The 15,015-nt window shown below is 49.2% G+C and overlaps 5 protein-coding genes across 5 annotated transcripts; all 5 read left to right on the top strand.

Moving 5' to 3' along the window:
• Window positions 1-387: 387 nt before the first annotated feature.
• FIESC28_10140 (uncharacterized protein) lies at window positions 388-2,039 on the top strand (the record flags this gene model as incomplete). The annotated part of the gene is made up of 3 exons (XM_031164275.1): window positions 388-447; window positions 503-624; window positions 683-2,039. The coding sequence occupies 3 exons, from the start codon at window positions 388-390 to the stop codon at window positions 2,037-2,039; spliced, it is 1,539 nt and encodes a 512-aa protein (XP_031011652.1).
• Window positions 2,040-2,678: 639 nt separating this feature from the next.
• FIESC28_10139 (uncharacterized protein) lies at window positions 2,679-5,928 on the top strand (the record flags this gene model as incomplete). The annotated part of the gene is made up of 2 exons (XM_031164274.1): window positions 2,679-5,224; window positions 5,274-5,928. 2 exons carry the CDS (start codon window positions 2,679-2,681, stop codon window positions 5,926-5,928), a joined length of 3,201 nt encoding a protein of 1,066 aa, XP_031011651.1.
• Window positions 5,929-8,487: 2,559 nt separating this feature from the next.
• FIESC28_10138 (uncharacterized protein) lies at window positions 8,488-10,169 on the top strand (the record flags this gene model as incomplete). Its single annotated transcript, XM_031164273.1, has 3 exons — window positions 8,488-8,498; window positions 8,559-8,611; window positions 8,674-10,169. 3 exons carry the CDS (start codon window positions 8,488-8,490, stop codon window positions 10,167-10,169), a joined length of 1,560 nt encoding a protein of 519 aa, XP_031011650.1.
• A 940-nt stretch (window positions 10,170-11,109) lies between these two features.
• Window positions 11,110-14,149, top strand: FIESC28_10137 (uncharacterized protein; the record flags this gene model as incomplete). The annotated part of the gene is made up of 2 exons (XM_031164272.1): window positions 11,110-12,669; window positions 12,719-14,149. 2 exons carry the CDS (start codon window positions 11,110-11,112, stop codon window positions 14,147-14,149), a joined length of 2,991 nt encoding a protein of 996 aa, XP_031011649.1.
• A 274-nt stretch (window positions 14,150-14,423) lies between these two features.
• FIESC28_10136 (uncharacterized protein) lies at window positions 14,424-14,908 on the top strand (the record flags this gene model as incomplete). Its single annotated transcript, XM_031164271.1, has 2 exons — window positions 14,424-14,487; window positions 14,541-14,908. 2 exons carry the CDS (start codon window positions 14,424-14,426, stop codon window positions 14,906-14,908), a joined length of 432 nt encoding a protein of 143 aa, XP_031011648.1.
• Between the last annotated feature and the right edge of the window lie 107 nt (window positions 14,909-15,015).

The raw sequence follows: 15,015 nt of genomic DNA, 5'->3' as shown, positions 1-15,015 counted from the left end.
CCAGGGATCAGGCCTTGATCAGCCAATCATGAGACGATTCGGACCATTTGTGCCGCGTTCCCCATACGCTAAAGCCACAGCGGGAGTCAGCCACGTCAAGGTCCCTTAATCCAAGCAGCTATCATGACAAGGGTCTTGTCAGGAAGGGTGGCAGGTGGGCGTAAGGGTCCTTTGTTTTTTTGACCGGGTTACGAAAGCAACTCAGCTCGTGAAAGCGAGTCGCATTTTTAATTTCTCGGTCTTTTCCGTCTTGAACTGTTTGTTTTGTCGTCTTGTCAAGCCTCGCTCGTCTCTATTTGGTCGTCTGTGAAACCATATTGCATCTGCATCACCTTGGCGAACAGAGTTGATTCCGTTCATATCCATATTGAGAACCTGAATCATACAATGTCACAGCAACAACAACCCGGAGAGTCCGGTGAGGAGGTCCAACCTTATCGTATACGTGTGAGCTCAGAGAAATAACGCCGCCATCATGAACATTACTGATCAGCCAATATAGATATCGAGCAAATATCTGGACATTACGCGTCAGAAACTAGAGCTTACTCGACTTCCTCATGAGCCTCCCTCTCAAAATTGGTGGGAGCCTAAGCCTCAAGTCGAATCTCTAGTTGACTTCTGGTAAGTCGAATTTATCATGGGTAAACAACCGAGGCCTGAGCTCACATTCCTTCTCCAGGCAAGAATCATTCTCGTGGCATGATCACGAAGAAGAGCTGAACCAAACACTTCCACAATTCAGAACCAGCTTCCAGATCTCTACACCACCAACACCTGTTCGGGTCCATTTCATTCACGCTCGTTCACCTCATGCCAATGCTGTTCCACTTCTTCTCTTACCGCCCTTCCCTTTAACTAACCTTTCACTCGGCCACCTCGTTCAACCGTTGAGTGACCCTGAAGATGCTGGAGCTACCCAGCCTTTCCATGTCGTGATCCCAGCGCTGCCTGGTCTGGGATTCAGCGATGCTCTGCCACCCAACGCTCCACCGGTTTCTACAACAGCCCAGTTGCTAGATGCCCTGATGAAGAGACTAGGCTATGAGCACTATATTGGTAGCAACGCCGGGTCTGCTTCCATGTCACCAGCTGGTATCGACTGGAGACTGGCTCGACATCTATCCAACAACTTCCAAGATTCTTGCTTGGGATTCCATTTCATTGCACCTCCTCTGACATCCCCTACACTTTCAGATTCGGCGAGCGAATGGCTGAAGTGGAAAGTGGCCCGCCTCTTGAGCTCTCCAGTGCTTGGTTATTCCAAGGACGACATTGCTGCTGTACAGAAGCGGAAGATTCCACAGCTGAATAAGAAGAAGTCCGCAATCAATCTCGGCCAAGGTGATCGCAGCAATTTCGAACCCAATACCCCGTCGTATGCCCTCTGCGACTCACCGACTGGTCTGTTGCTTTACGTTTTAAAGGTCCTTCGCACTTTGGGCCCCAAAAAAGAACTTACACAAAAAGACATCATCACACTCACTTCTCTCATTTGGTTGCCGGGCCCAGAAGCTGCTCTCCGATTTTGGGCGCAGTGTGCTTCGGATATCGAATCAGTAGAAGGGAAGAAGCCATCTAAAAAACCAAAGGTTGCCATCAGTGTATTCACCGGTGACGAAGATCAAAGTGAACAGCCGAAAACGTTGCCTCGGCCTGCTAAAGCAACCTACTCTTGTCCTGCGTGGGCAAAGAAGGATTACCAGGTGGTGCATCTGGGTCGAGCTTCTGGAACTCCTGGGTTTTTAGCTTGGGATCGACAGGAAGTGATCATAGATGGAGTGCGCGGCTTGACAAAGGCAATACTGGAAAAGGATAAGAGGATGCAGATTGCGGAACAGCCTGGAGCGACGCTTCAGAATCAGCTTGAAGCACAAGATGGCCGCATAGCTCAAGCCGATCTGTCCGGAACGACTGTGCAGGATCCCAAGGCCAGTCCTGGCGAGGAGCCCTCCAAGCCTGGAGTGCAAAAGCCGATAGAGGATGAGAATCAACACTTGGTTCCCCCACAAGCGACATCGCATGGTGGCGCTCACTGATGAGCAACAGGAGAAGGATACGATCCAGCATGGCATATGACGAGGGAGAGTAAAGGGATATAATTTGATACCACTGTTTAGTTTCCTAGGCTTTTCTCGCTCACTACCTATCCATAATTATCGACACACTAATGATACCAAGAATATAACCATCCATATTTATTCTCTGATCCATTGTGTAGACTCGTGATGCCGTACAATAAAGGCCGCCTTTACCCACTATAGTTGTATTGGGGTAAACAATACAAATGACATTTCTATTTGAATGATCTCTCAAAGGTATTAACACTGGATTCAGTATCGCAGTCATAATCCAATACCATGGATCCATTTCAGCGGGTGGTTGGTCACTGTAATTCCATGGAAGCGCTGGAAAGCTCCTATGGGGTACGTACCACTAGTGTTTCGCAGCTCCTGTCAATCCAATGTCAACCACCACCTTAGCTTCGAACCCCTCGACAATCAGCTTCGTACCAACAAGCCTGACCTTGCAAGTCAACGCTTCCAATTCTGCACATCTAAGCTGTCGAAACTATTGCCTGAAGTTATAGCGACTCGATATTCTGTCCTTTGCGCAGCGACGATGCGCTTCGAAGCGACCAATATCTCGTAATCGTTCCGTCGTCTTCTATTACCAACATGTCGAATCGATACGACCGACCTCCTCCCCGCGAGGGCAATGGCTACGGCAACTTTGGCCGCTCCAATGACGATTATAGATCTGGTTATCAAGATGGATACGGAAGCGAGCGATATGCCACGCCGCCAACTACACAGCAACCGCGACCAAAGCCCAGCCTTCGCCAGATGTCGTCGAGGGGACGTATACCACAAGTCCAGTCGCAGGGACAATCGCAACCCTCAGATACCCACGCTTCACGGCAAATTACCGAGGTTTTAGACCATATCAAACAAGAGTGGCCTTCAATGTGCCAAGACGACTGTATCCCCGTACAACTGGCGCTGCAGCTGCTCGACAAGAGCTCGGTTGGTCGCGCCCACGAATATGGCCAGTTTCAGCAGTCGCATAACTTTCTACAAGAGTCTCTCAAAGGAATTGTTCATGAACATCATCAGGGCTTCAATAGTTCGATTGGTACATTTCATAAAATTCAAAGCAGCATCCAGCAGTCTCAAAAACGAGTACGTGCTCTAAAGGAGTCGCTGGCTAGCTCGAAAACGAGTCTTTGTGCAACAGACCCAGAGCTGAAGAAGCTCTCCAAATCATCTCAAGAATTCGATGCTCTTGTACAGACGCTTAATGAGCTCGATGATCTACGTGCTGTACCGGATCAGCTTGAGGCAAGGATATCTGAGAAGCGTTTCTTGACGGCTGTAGAAGTACTGCAGAATGCTCTCCGGAAACTACGAAAGCCCGAACTTGACGACATTGGTGCTCTTGCTGATCTGAGAAGTTACCTTGCCAACCAGGAGACTGCTTTAATGGATATCCTGGTAGAGGAGCTGCATGAGCATCTCTATCTCAAGTCCCCATATTGCCAGGAAAGATGGCAGAACTTAGCTAAGACGCAAGGCGCCGTCACAGAAGGCTACACTGACATCAAGCCTATTGCCCCATTCCATATGGTACTCGATGCCATCGATGTCGACAAGACAGTCAGAGAGGATCCGATGAAAAACCCTGAGGCCGATACATTCTATTATGTTGGGCTATTAGTTGAGTCTCTGAACAGGCTGGGCCGGTTGCAAAATGCTGTGGAGACTCTTAAGCAACGACTGCCAGTTGAACTCTTTACTATCGTCAACGAGACTATTAACGAAGTGGATCAAAGACATCCTAGTTCGCTGAGGGGTGGCTCAGTCAGAGGTGATGGCCTCCATGTGTATGGAACACGTGAAACGCAAATGCGGGCAGATGTCATTTACGACCTTCTGTGGTCGCTATATGGCAAGTTTGAGGCGATTGGAGAAGGCCATCGCATTTTCCATGAATCTATCAAGGTTCTTATCCGAAGAGAAGGCGCTGGTAATAACAGCGCCCTCCTCGGCAGCTTCAAGGAGTTGTGGAATCTTTACCAGAACGAGATTCGATCTTTACTGCACAATTACGTTACAACAGACGCAGATGTCTATCAGTTCGATTCTCCAACCCCGGGAGATACTCTTCACGGCAAAAAGGATGTGCGAGAGCACCTGTTCAAGTTCTCAGAGGCCAACACAAAATCCGTTGAAATGACGACCGAATACGATGCCCTTGATAACATTATTCAGGATGCTGTTCCTGGGCTGAAACAAGACAGGAAAGGGCGGAGCGCGCCCGAAGGAGGGAGAAGAGGCGGTGATGGCGGTCTCGGAAACAGTCATCAAACAACAGGTTCATACAAATCGCTGGTAGAGCCAAGTGTTTTCAACATGAGTTTGCTGCTACCACCGACGTTGGTATTCCTACAGCGACTAAAGAATATTGTGCCCCCTGGCTCGGATCTTGCGGCAAGCACATTGACCACATTCTTGGACAATTTCCTGGTCAACGTCTTCCAGCCGCAGCTAGATGAAACTCTGGCAAAACTGAGCGACACTGTGTTTGGGGAGGCAGACGCGTTTTCACAAGATTCGGAGTGGAGTCAGGTCGCACGTCGACCTGTCTTCCGGGGAACGACTGCCTTCTTCGAGGTTGTCACAGCTTTCTGTCGTATGCTGGGCACAATCCCTCCAGATCAGGCTCTCAGTTCACTGATCGTAACCCAAATGATGCGATACTACGACCGCTGCTTCAGCTGGTTCAAGACACTTGTTGTCAAAGCGCAAGATCAAACCACAGAGATTAGCAATGAGAACTTGAGATCATCGGCGAGGTTCGCCCTGGATCAAGGAGAACTGCAAGAAACCATGAAAAAGCTTTTTACGGCAGACGATATGGACTGGGAGCTCGCCGAAAAGGAGATTCACCTCTTGATGGAGCTCACAAACGAATCGCCACTCGATTCAGGCGATGTTATCCAAGACAGAGACTCTATCTCGTCTCTCTGTCTTTTGTACACCAGCATGAAATGGCTTGCCGTCAAGATTGCCGGCCTCCGTCAAATCACAACGCACGATACGGATACCTCACGACAGAACCTGCCTCGACATTCAGGCCGACGATGGACTCTTATGAACGAGCCCAGTAAGGGTTCCGGTGAAGAGGGACCTGTGTCTCTGCCGCTGACGCAGGAGACTGTACAGTAAGTTGCACAAACCAATAACTAGAGGACAATGCTGATCGTCAATTAGGGCATTTGACAGTATCGTGTCGTCCTTTGAGGAACTAGCAGGAACAGCACTACTCACCCTCCATATGGAGATCCGATGTCGCATAGTCCACTCTCTCAGCATCGCGTTATCGCCCACAGTGGCACCCTACCTCCTCGACCAGGAAGTGAGCGAACCTGATCCACAAATTCTTAATCTCAACTCGGAATTGGTATTCTTTGACGAGACCATCGTGAAATTCCTAAGAGAGAAGGAAATTGCCTTTATCAGGACAGGCCTAGGACTTCTCATCAATTGTTACCTTGTCAGCAACGCAGGCAAGGCATCGCCGATGAACGACAAGGGCTGCGGTCGTATGCAGCTCAACATCCTCGTACTGCAGCAAAACCTGAAGAACGTGGAAGAGGGCGTGGACCTGGCGCGTGCAGCAAATTACTTTTCTCTCTTCGAACAAGGTGCGGATGCTATCGTGGAGAAGGCAAAGGAGGACAAGGAACAGCAACGGGGCACGAGCGCGCAAGACCCCGACAACTTTTCTTACGACGAGTTGAAGGCACTGGTCGAGCTATGCTATAGTGAGGCCATGGCTGATCCCGAGCGAGGAATCGCCACGGCAGCTAAGAGACAAATGCAAGACAAACTGCTTGGTCTTAGTGAGCACATGTGGCAGACATAGATCAAGTTAATGATCGGGGCTCGCGGTGGGTATATTGATGACAGTATGGAAGTGAAGATAGAGTCAAGTTGTATAGTATAGGAGAGCAGTAGCGATGCATGATTGAATGATATATCCGAATTGAAACCAGTACGGTATATTCCCGTTTATGGTGATTCAGATGCGACTTTCAACTGTCCAATCAGTGAATCTACGACACGACGGACACATTCGCTATCAGTTGCTGTGAGTAGCCGCGGCAAACCACACGGCATCCATGATAGAACACAGACAAGGACAAATGATAGCGCCATAAGCATCCCATGACTAGATGCAGTGAAACGAAAAACAGGAACGAGCGATGCGCCGTCGCAACAGTCAAATTTGGACTTATTAGGTCGGTCGATACTAACGTTACTCAAGTGCGGGGAAAGAAATGTGATTTCTAATTCTGGCTCTCCTCTCTCATGAGAAATGAGATCGGCATGAGGCAACCCAAAGGTGGCATCGCTGAGGACATGATGATGATAAGGAGTTGTACTCGGGAATTATTTGCTATCCTAGGAACCGGGATTGTATATAAATGGAGATTGTAAGCGAGAGGGATGACATCCATGACCGGAGAGCAATCGCATCTTGCGAGCTCGTGTTGACGAGATGCTCCTCGTATCAAACTACCTACGCGAGATATTTTTACTATTTTCTGTTGGAGAGGCAGTGGATATCTGTGGATGTCAAAGTTTGGGTCAAACAATGAAGTGAGATGAGATAAGGGGGTTGTTAGATCATGTTATGCTGGGATGGTTAGTGGAGAAGAAAAGGTCTAGAATGAATCTATCAATCGGTCAAGTTGTAGCGAAAGGATCAAGCATTGATCTCAAACAGACGCGAGATGCCTTTTATTTCAAGGTTTCGTCCGAGGTTCTCTCATATTACTACAATCACTCACTCATGACTTTACTGTACTGTGCTAATGTACAATACTGAGTACCTACTAAGGTATAAAAGACACTACGATCGATCAGCTTCTCCACAAAAGCCGGTCATTGAACCGAATACTGGATAATTACCCATCTTTATATCGTCATGCATCAAATAAGTAGTAGCGTCAAGTCAGGTCAAGTCAATGCCGACCTTTTTTCAAGCCATGGCGTTTCTAATAAGCTTCTACTGACCATAGAAATTGTTGGCGACGCCATCATCTGCGACCCGACTGTGACACCCAAAAATGATCAGCCAAATTGGATTAAGGTTGCCCCTGAACCTAATCGCTGTCAAGGTAGCGTCTCATAGTGTGCTGGCGGGTGCGGTACCTTGCAGTGCTAGCTTGGGTCAGCCAATGGATCTTATGCAAGCCCCCGCGGCTTTCGCCTGGCCGTCTCAAACCCGGACCATGGATGGGAGCCGACGGGAGGGGTTTTTATTTTTATAGGGGGAATGCATTTCAGGAGGGTTTTATAACGGGCGGTAAGAGGTTGCCCGAACTAAACTGGATCAAGGGTTCCTACCTACGGATATGAACCGCCCAATTGATTCAACAATTGCTGATAGTGACAGTTCAATGATTAAAAGCATGTTTGCCTGCATTAAAATCAAAGTGTTCATCGGTTGTATCAGCTGCATACTCTCCTACTGCACGATTGCCAACTTTTTATGCCCATTACCCACCCTTGTCCAGCTTTCACTTTCCTGCAGCCACTCAGTGCAACACTCAGCCCCTTAACCTCCATCATTTCCGCCACATCGGCCAGTGTTAGTGCCAGAGCAGTGTGGTTGTCTGCAGAGAGACACTGACCAATTAGGATACCCATTGGCTGGTTACCTTGGAAAATCAATCATCAGTGTCAACAACAAAAACAAAGACAAAGGACAACCCAACCTCCAGTCTTGCGCCTGCGCCTGCGCCTGCCATTGGATTGGATTCTAGTGCCTGTTTCATTCCGTCACAGGGTCCTTTTTCCTTCTCCCGTTTTTTGTGCCACCTGCCCGCCTTCTTTGTTTTTATACATGGAATCTTCGGCACTCTCAAAATAACCCCATCCATTACACGGACCTTGACGAGCCCTGCCTGAAATTACAGCATTAAAGTCCACTAAATTATACATACTGTACTGTATCCGTACTTTGGTACCGTAAAAAGAAAACCCATTGGAACTAACCTCCATAGGTACTGACTGGACCTGACCCCACGCGTCCAAGCCCAGCGGAGCAGCCACCTTTCTCTCCCTCTGTAGCTCCTAGTTAGGTTCCCCTGGATTTAGTAGATTGGATTTGGATTGGACAAACATAGTCTACATCTTGGGGCTTTTGGAAATCTTCACCTTCAAACTCTACATCATCAACAATTCGCTCTGTTCCGCTCTTCTCATACTTCGTCGCTCTCTTGCTCTTTTCCGTTCACTCTCTTCCTTTGCTCGGTTTGGCTTTTGCGACGCCCTTACTTCTACTTTCATAATTAAAGACTCGGCCCATCCGCGCTCTGCTCTTCTCTTCTTGTTGTCGCATTTCAGCCCCTAGTAACCGACTTTCGTTCACCCTTTTCCCACGCTCGCCGGCTCTTGGGCCCCCATCGCCGTCACCATGGAAGGCTCGTAAGTCGAGGAGTCTATCGGATATCTCGAGTCGACCGTTGCTAACGTTGCCTTTAACAGTTTCGGTGCGACAATTAGATCCTTCTGGCATACTATGACCAGTTATGACAGACGTATGCCGCCCCTTTAAACTTTATCGCGACATCTCGAAGCCTATATACTAAACGACCTCTAGATTCCTCATTCGATTCCCCTTACCGAACCGGTCGCCATGTCCCTCTGCAGAATGGTGGTCGGGGTGGCATCATGACTGGCGTAGCGACAGCCTCCGATTCTCGAAACGACGTCTCATCTCCTTACTCCGACGAAACAGGTCGAGCCTCTCCACATCTTGATGCTAACACCTTCGCCCCGACGAGTGCCCCCTATTCTCCTGGTTTGAGGTCAATGAGCGCTCGCAATGCCAGCCAAGGCGATGGCTTCGAGGTGCAAAGCCCTGGCGACGTTCCCATGCAGAACTTTTCCGATGGCCTTCCGCCTGCTCCCCCAGTTGCCCACTCCTGGAGACGCATAGATTCTTGGGCCGATGACAACTACCCAGAGCTTTACGATCAGCTATGCGAGGGTGCTACCAACAACGACTTGAACGACCTGGAGCACCAACTTGACTGCTCCCTTCCCCAGGATGTTCGAGACTCTCTTATGATTCATGACGGTCAAGAGCGAGGAGGAATGCCTACCGGAATTATCTTCAGTCACATGTTGCTGGATTGCGAGGAGATTGTGCAAGAATGGGAGAACTGGAGGACCGTTAACCAACAGTTCTTACTTGAGACATCGGTTGCTAAGCCCTCCACTCCTTCCAAGGCTTTCGGCGGCAGTAATGAGGCCTCTTCGTCTAAGCAAGGTGGTTCGGCTGGCAACAGCCCTGGTCCCTGGAGACAGGACCTCCTGTCTCGCCAGGACTGTGTCCCTGCGAACGCTGTCCAAAAGGCATATGCCCACAGCTCTTGGATCCCTCTGGTTCGTGACTGGGGTGGCAACAACTTGGCTGTTGACCTGGCGCCTGGTCCTGGTGGTCAATGGGGTCAGATCATCCTCTTTGGTCGTGACTACGATACCAAATACGTTGTCGCTCGTTCTTGGTCTGCCTTCCTGGCTGTTGTTGCGGACGATCTCAACAGCGGAAAGTGGTACGTAGACGAAGAGACTAACGAGCTCAAGCTACGAGAGTTCAAGGAGACACGGGTTGAGCCTTCGTATTTCAGCATTCTGAGGTGGAGGATGGATCAGAAGTACGGACGACGCGCATCGAACAGAAGGTCTATGGGCCCCAAGCCCCAGTCTCCGTTGGGCTCGCGTTCTTCTTCCCCCTACGGCAGTGGTGGTGAGAACGGCGAGGGCCGAGGCCGATCCATGCAACGCCTCAGCGGTTCATCCCCGTTGGCCAGCCCTCGACCCGGTGCTGGGCCTGGGTATGGAAAAGCGACTCCCCTGAGCCGAGTAACGGAAGAGGCAGCAATCCCCGAACTTGCCGACGCCTATATTCAACCCGAGAAGCTCGTAGAGGTCGAAACTCCCCGACAGAGCCAAGATAACAAGACTCCCAATGTCTCTGCCATCCCTCGTGTGGAATCCGACCTCCTTAAGGTGGAGGAAGAGCCTTCGCCTAAGGCGAATGGCAAGAAGCCCGAGGTGGTGGACGAATCAATGAAGACCATCGAGATTTAAGTACGCTCAAGCGATTATTTGGCTATAGACGAAAGCACGGGAACTGGCATACAGGAACAATGATTGCATGAGACTCATTATTATTTTCAAACCTTCTGCAGAGACTCCGCGCGAAGCGGCTCTCAAAGAAGCGTTCACACACAAAGATTTGGCGTTACGGGCGTCGCGAGGAATATGCAAGATTCCATGACTCTTCCCATGAGGGGTATTATTTTTCTTCTTCTTTTTCCCTTTCTCCCATCGGGGCATGGTCTCCCGAGGGCTGGAATAGCGGAATCAGCATACTGGCTTTAGTATATCATGGAAGCTTTGTTTATTAGTAAGGGACGGCATGGATAGGTAGTCGTCAGGGATAGTTTTGGGTTGTATCTGTTACGCAGCTCGATGGCACCTCTCATGGAGATAGGATTGATGGTAATCATTGTATGAATAAGAATTCACGTTTTGATCAAACTTGCTGTATTTGTGATGTCTTGTCTTTCCAGTAGATAGACGTTGATCGACACGACCACCAGATGGTGGTTGAATTATGGTTCAGGGTAAGAATAACGAACCGTTACAATTACCTACTAAGGTTTTAAACTCAGCCTGACCGTGTGAACTTGAAAGATGATTAGCAGGAGTCGTATTTGCTCATCAGTAATTCAATATACAGTCAGAACGGCGTCTGATTGATAAGGATCTTATCTACAACATGATGATCACCACAATATTTGATCCTTCAGGCCAAACCCCACAGTCGCCATTCAAGTTTCTTACTGCGGAGCTCATACGCCGGCATCGGGCTCCTTCCCTATATGCTAGTCTAGACTAGACTTCGATCATTCATTGACATCGTGGAAGAACATACTGAGCGGTTACATGCTTTGTCTCATACTGAAAGCCACCGTCCCATCGTGTTATAGCGTGAATGCGAGCTTGTCTTAGTGACGCATCCACTATGAGCGCAACTACAGCTACACGGCGGCTTCGAGTCGGGATCGACGTTGGCGGAACAAACACAGATGGCGTCCTCATCGATCCTCTACAAACCTCAGGACCTGACCGCGGCATCATCGCGTGGCATAAAGAGCCAACAACAACAAATCCTAGTATTGGTATCAATAATGCCCTCACCAAGATGCTCAGCTCGGCTTCTATCAGCCCTGATGATGTCGCTAGTGTGACGATTGGAACCACACACTTTGTCAATGCTGTCGTCGAAAGGGATGCTGCGAGACTATCCCGAGTTGCTGTTATTCGTCTTTGTGGACCTTTCTCGAAGCATAACTTGCCGTGTGTTGACTGGCCAAGTGATATGAGGGAGTTGATCTTGGGGCATCATGCGCTGGTCAAGGGTGGACTGGAGGTCGATGGTCGTTTGATATCTGATATCAACCAAAATGAGATCAAAGAGCAATGCGCGGTCATTAAAGAGATGGGTATCAAGAGTGTGGTGGTCATCGGTATCTTCAGTCCGATCGATACAGTCGAACAACAAGAAGAGAGGACCGCAGATATAATCAGGAGTGAGATTCCTGGCTGCGACGTCGTTTGCTCCAAAGAGGTCGCCAACCTCGGCTTCCTTGAGAGAGAAAACGCAGCTGTTCTCAACGCCTCGATCCTCCCGTTTGCACGCAAGACAATTCGATCTTTTCACGAGCCTGTGAAAAAGCTGGGCCTGAACTGTCCTGTTTTCATCACCCAAAACGATGGCACTGTACTATCTGGCGAACTAGCTGCACGATTGCCAATCCGAACATTCTCAAGCGGTCCCACGAACAGTATGAGAGGCGCTGCTTTTCTGGTACAAAATGAACTTGACGAAGCCATGATGGTGGTTGATATTGGAGGAACCACATCGGATGTTGGTATCCTTCTGGAAAACGGCTTTCCTCGACAGCAAGCTGCTTATAGCGACCTTTCGGGCGTTCGCATGAACTTTTCGTGTCCTGACATCAAGAGCATCGGTCTTGGTGGAGGGTCTATTGTACGAAAGGATAATGGTACAACAGTAGGACCGGATAGCGTGGGATACAAGTTGACGCACGAAGCCATTGTCTTTGGTGGAAAAGTCTTGACAGCCACTGATTGCACAGTCCTTGCCAACCCAGGCTTAGGGATTGGAGATTCAACTCTTCTAAAGGACATACTTTCGGAAGACGAACTCCAGAATGTCAGTTCTGTGATCAAGCTCAAGTTAGAGAAAGTGATCGATACAATGAAGACGTCACCTCAAGATATCCCTGTGATTCTGGTGGGAGGTGGCGCTGTTATTGCGCCCGACGAGCTCAAGGGAGCGAGCAAGGTGCTCAAGCCGAAGTGGTCACAGGTTGCAAATGCCATTGGAGCTGCCATAGCCAGGTTCAGTGCTGTCGTGGATACTGTCAAGTCGACAGCAGATCAGTCGGCGAATGAACTCCTCGAAGAGGTGTGCCAGGAAGCGATTGAGAAGACTGTTAAGGCTGGAGCTTTACGATCAACGATCACTGTTGTCGAGAAGGAAGTTCTGCCGCTCCAGGTATGTACCGCCAGGAATAGAATCTGGCAGCTTACTAACTGTGCTGTAGTATATTGCCAACAAAACTCGGTTTGTTGTTCGAGCAACAGGAGACTTTGACTTCTCCAAGGAGAGTATTGTTCCTGAAATACAGGAAGAAGCCGAAGGGTACCAGGAGATGGATACTTACGAGAAGAGCGCCAATGATAAAAAATTGAAGCGTAATAACAAGGAAGATGAGGACTTTGATATACTGGCATACCGCCCCAATGTGAGAAAGCGAACGTGGTATCTTTCCGAGAGGGACGTTTCGTGGATCGCAACAGGCTGCTACATTCTAGGCACAGGAGGCGGCGGTAGTCCTTACGGACTGATGATTCGATTACGAACGCAGCTACGCAATGGAGCAACAATTAGGGTGGTGAATCCTGATGACCTGCCCGACGATGCACGAGTTGGCTGTGGCGGCGGAGCAGGAAGCCCTACTGTCGCAATCGAAAAGCTCGCAGGCGATGAACTGCTTGAAGCACAGCAGCAGTTATACAAGATGTGTGATACATCAGCTACGCACATGATCTCTGTCGAAGTTGGAGGAGCTAATGGTCTAAGCGGACTGTTGCTTGGCTCAAGTGATCAGATGGATATTCCTACAGTGGACGGAGACTGGATGGGCAGAGCGTACCCTACGAAATGGCAGACAACGCCTGTGGTCTTTAAAGAAAGGGAGACGATCTGGTCACCCATTGCTGTTAGCGACGGAAACGGAAACGTTCTAGTCATGCCAAAAGCATCCTCCGACGAGGCTGTCGAGCGCATTATCCGCTCTGCTCTAAGCGAGATGGGCTCACAGGTAGGGGCTGCAGATGCTCCAGTCACAGGAGCAGAGACGAGGCGCTGGGCGGTTGAACATACGCTCTCCCAGTCGTGGAGAATTGGCCGAGCAGTTGCTAGAGCGCGTAAGGAGAACCGCGTGGACAATGTCGCCGAGACTATCATTGATGAGTGTGGTGGTCCTGGGGCAGGAAAGGTTCTATGGAAGGGTAAGATCATTGGGGTGGAGAGAACATTGAGAAATGGACATGTCTACGGCGAGTGTCTCATCGAAGGCGCAGATGTTCGAGATGAAACAAACGCAGCTTCTGAAGGCGAATCACAGCAGTTCAAGGGCATCATCAAGATTCCTTTCAAGAACGAGAATATCGCTGCTCTGAAAGTCCACCCAGATCGTAAGGAGGAGCTTCAGGAGGATGTTCTAGCAATTGTTCCCGATCTTGTCTGCGTCATTGATGCACAGAATGGAGAAGCGGTAGGAACACCGGAGTATCGATATGGATTGCTAGTTGTTGTGCTGGGAATAGCTGCAAGTGATAGATGGACTGGATCAGAACGAGGTATCAGGATTGGAGGACCGGATGCATTTGGGTTTGAGCACTTGAAGTTTGAGCCTCTGGGTCAATATTTCAAGCCGAGGAGTGTTATTGACGAGTATGACGAATCTTAGAGAGTATTTAGAAGACGAAATAGATCTTGTACTATCTGTTTCTCATTTACTTCCAAGGTGAGTCTAAGTTGAATCAAGGTGAGGCTTGTTCATCTGAGGCTAAATCAGGCTAGCGCATGTGTCAATCTAGACCCACATGATATGCCGCTGCCTTCCATTATGGTTCTCTCTATCTTCCAAAAACACCATCACCAAGTTCTTTCCATTTCCACGAGTCACTCAACCTACGATCTTTGACACACACACACATATACAAACTCGTTAAACAGCAAAAATGGGTTCCGTCGTTCTTCCCCATCTCAACACCGGCTGGCACGTCGACCAAGCCATCCTTTCAGGTAAATACCATCGCATCTTCCAACCTACATTCTATTTACTAACCATTGTCTAGAGGAAGATCGTCTCGTCGTCATCCGCTTCGGCCGTGACTGGGACCCCGACTGCATGCGCCAAGACGAAGTTCTCTACAAGATCGCCGACAAGGTCCGCAACTTTGCCGTCATCTACCTCTGCGACATCGACTCGGTCCCCGACTTCAACCAGATGTACGAACTCTACGACCCGTGCTCCCTCATGTTCTTTTTCCGAAATAAACACATGATGATCGATTTGGGTACCGGTGACAACAACAAGATTAAATGGGTTCTTGAGGATAAGCAGGAGCTCATTGATATTTTCGAGACGGTGTATCGAGGTGCCAAGAAGGGTCGTGGTCTGGTCGTTAGTCCCAAGGACTACTCCACGCGACACAGGTACTAGTCACTACCATTGGGGTGATACTTTTTGGAATTTTGGGTGTGGGTTTGGAGTTGGACATGTGCTTTTCTGAGGGGTTGCTAATCATGACTTACAATGATGAGAGGAGG

The sequence above is a fragment of the Fusarium coffeatum genome, assembly GCF_003316985.1.
Source record: "Fusarium coffeatum strain FIESC_28 chromosome Unknown BRIP53273_contig_286, whole genome shotgun sequence".
Taxonomy (NCBI): Eukaryota; Fungi; Ascomycota; class Sordariomycetes; order Hypocreales; family Nectriaceae; genus Fusarium; species Fusarium coffeatum.
Note: the sequence above shows the minus strand (reverse complement) of the source record. Positions and strands in the feature narration are given on the sequence as shown.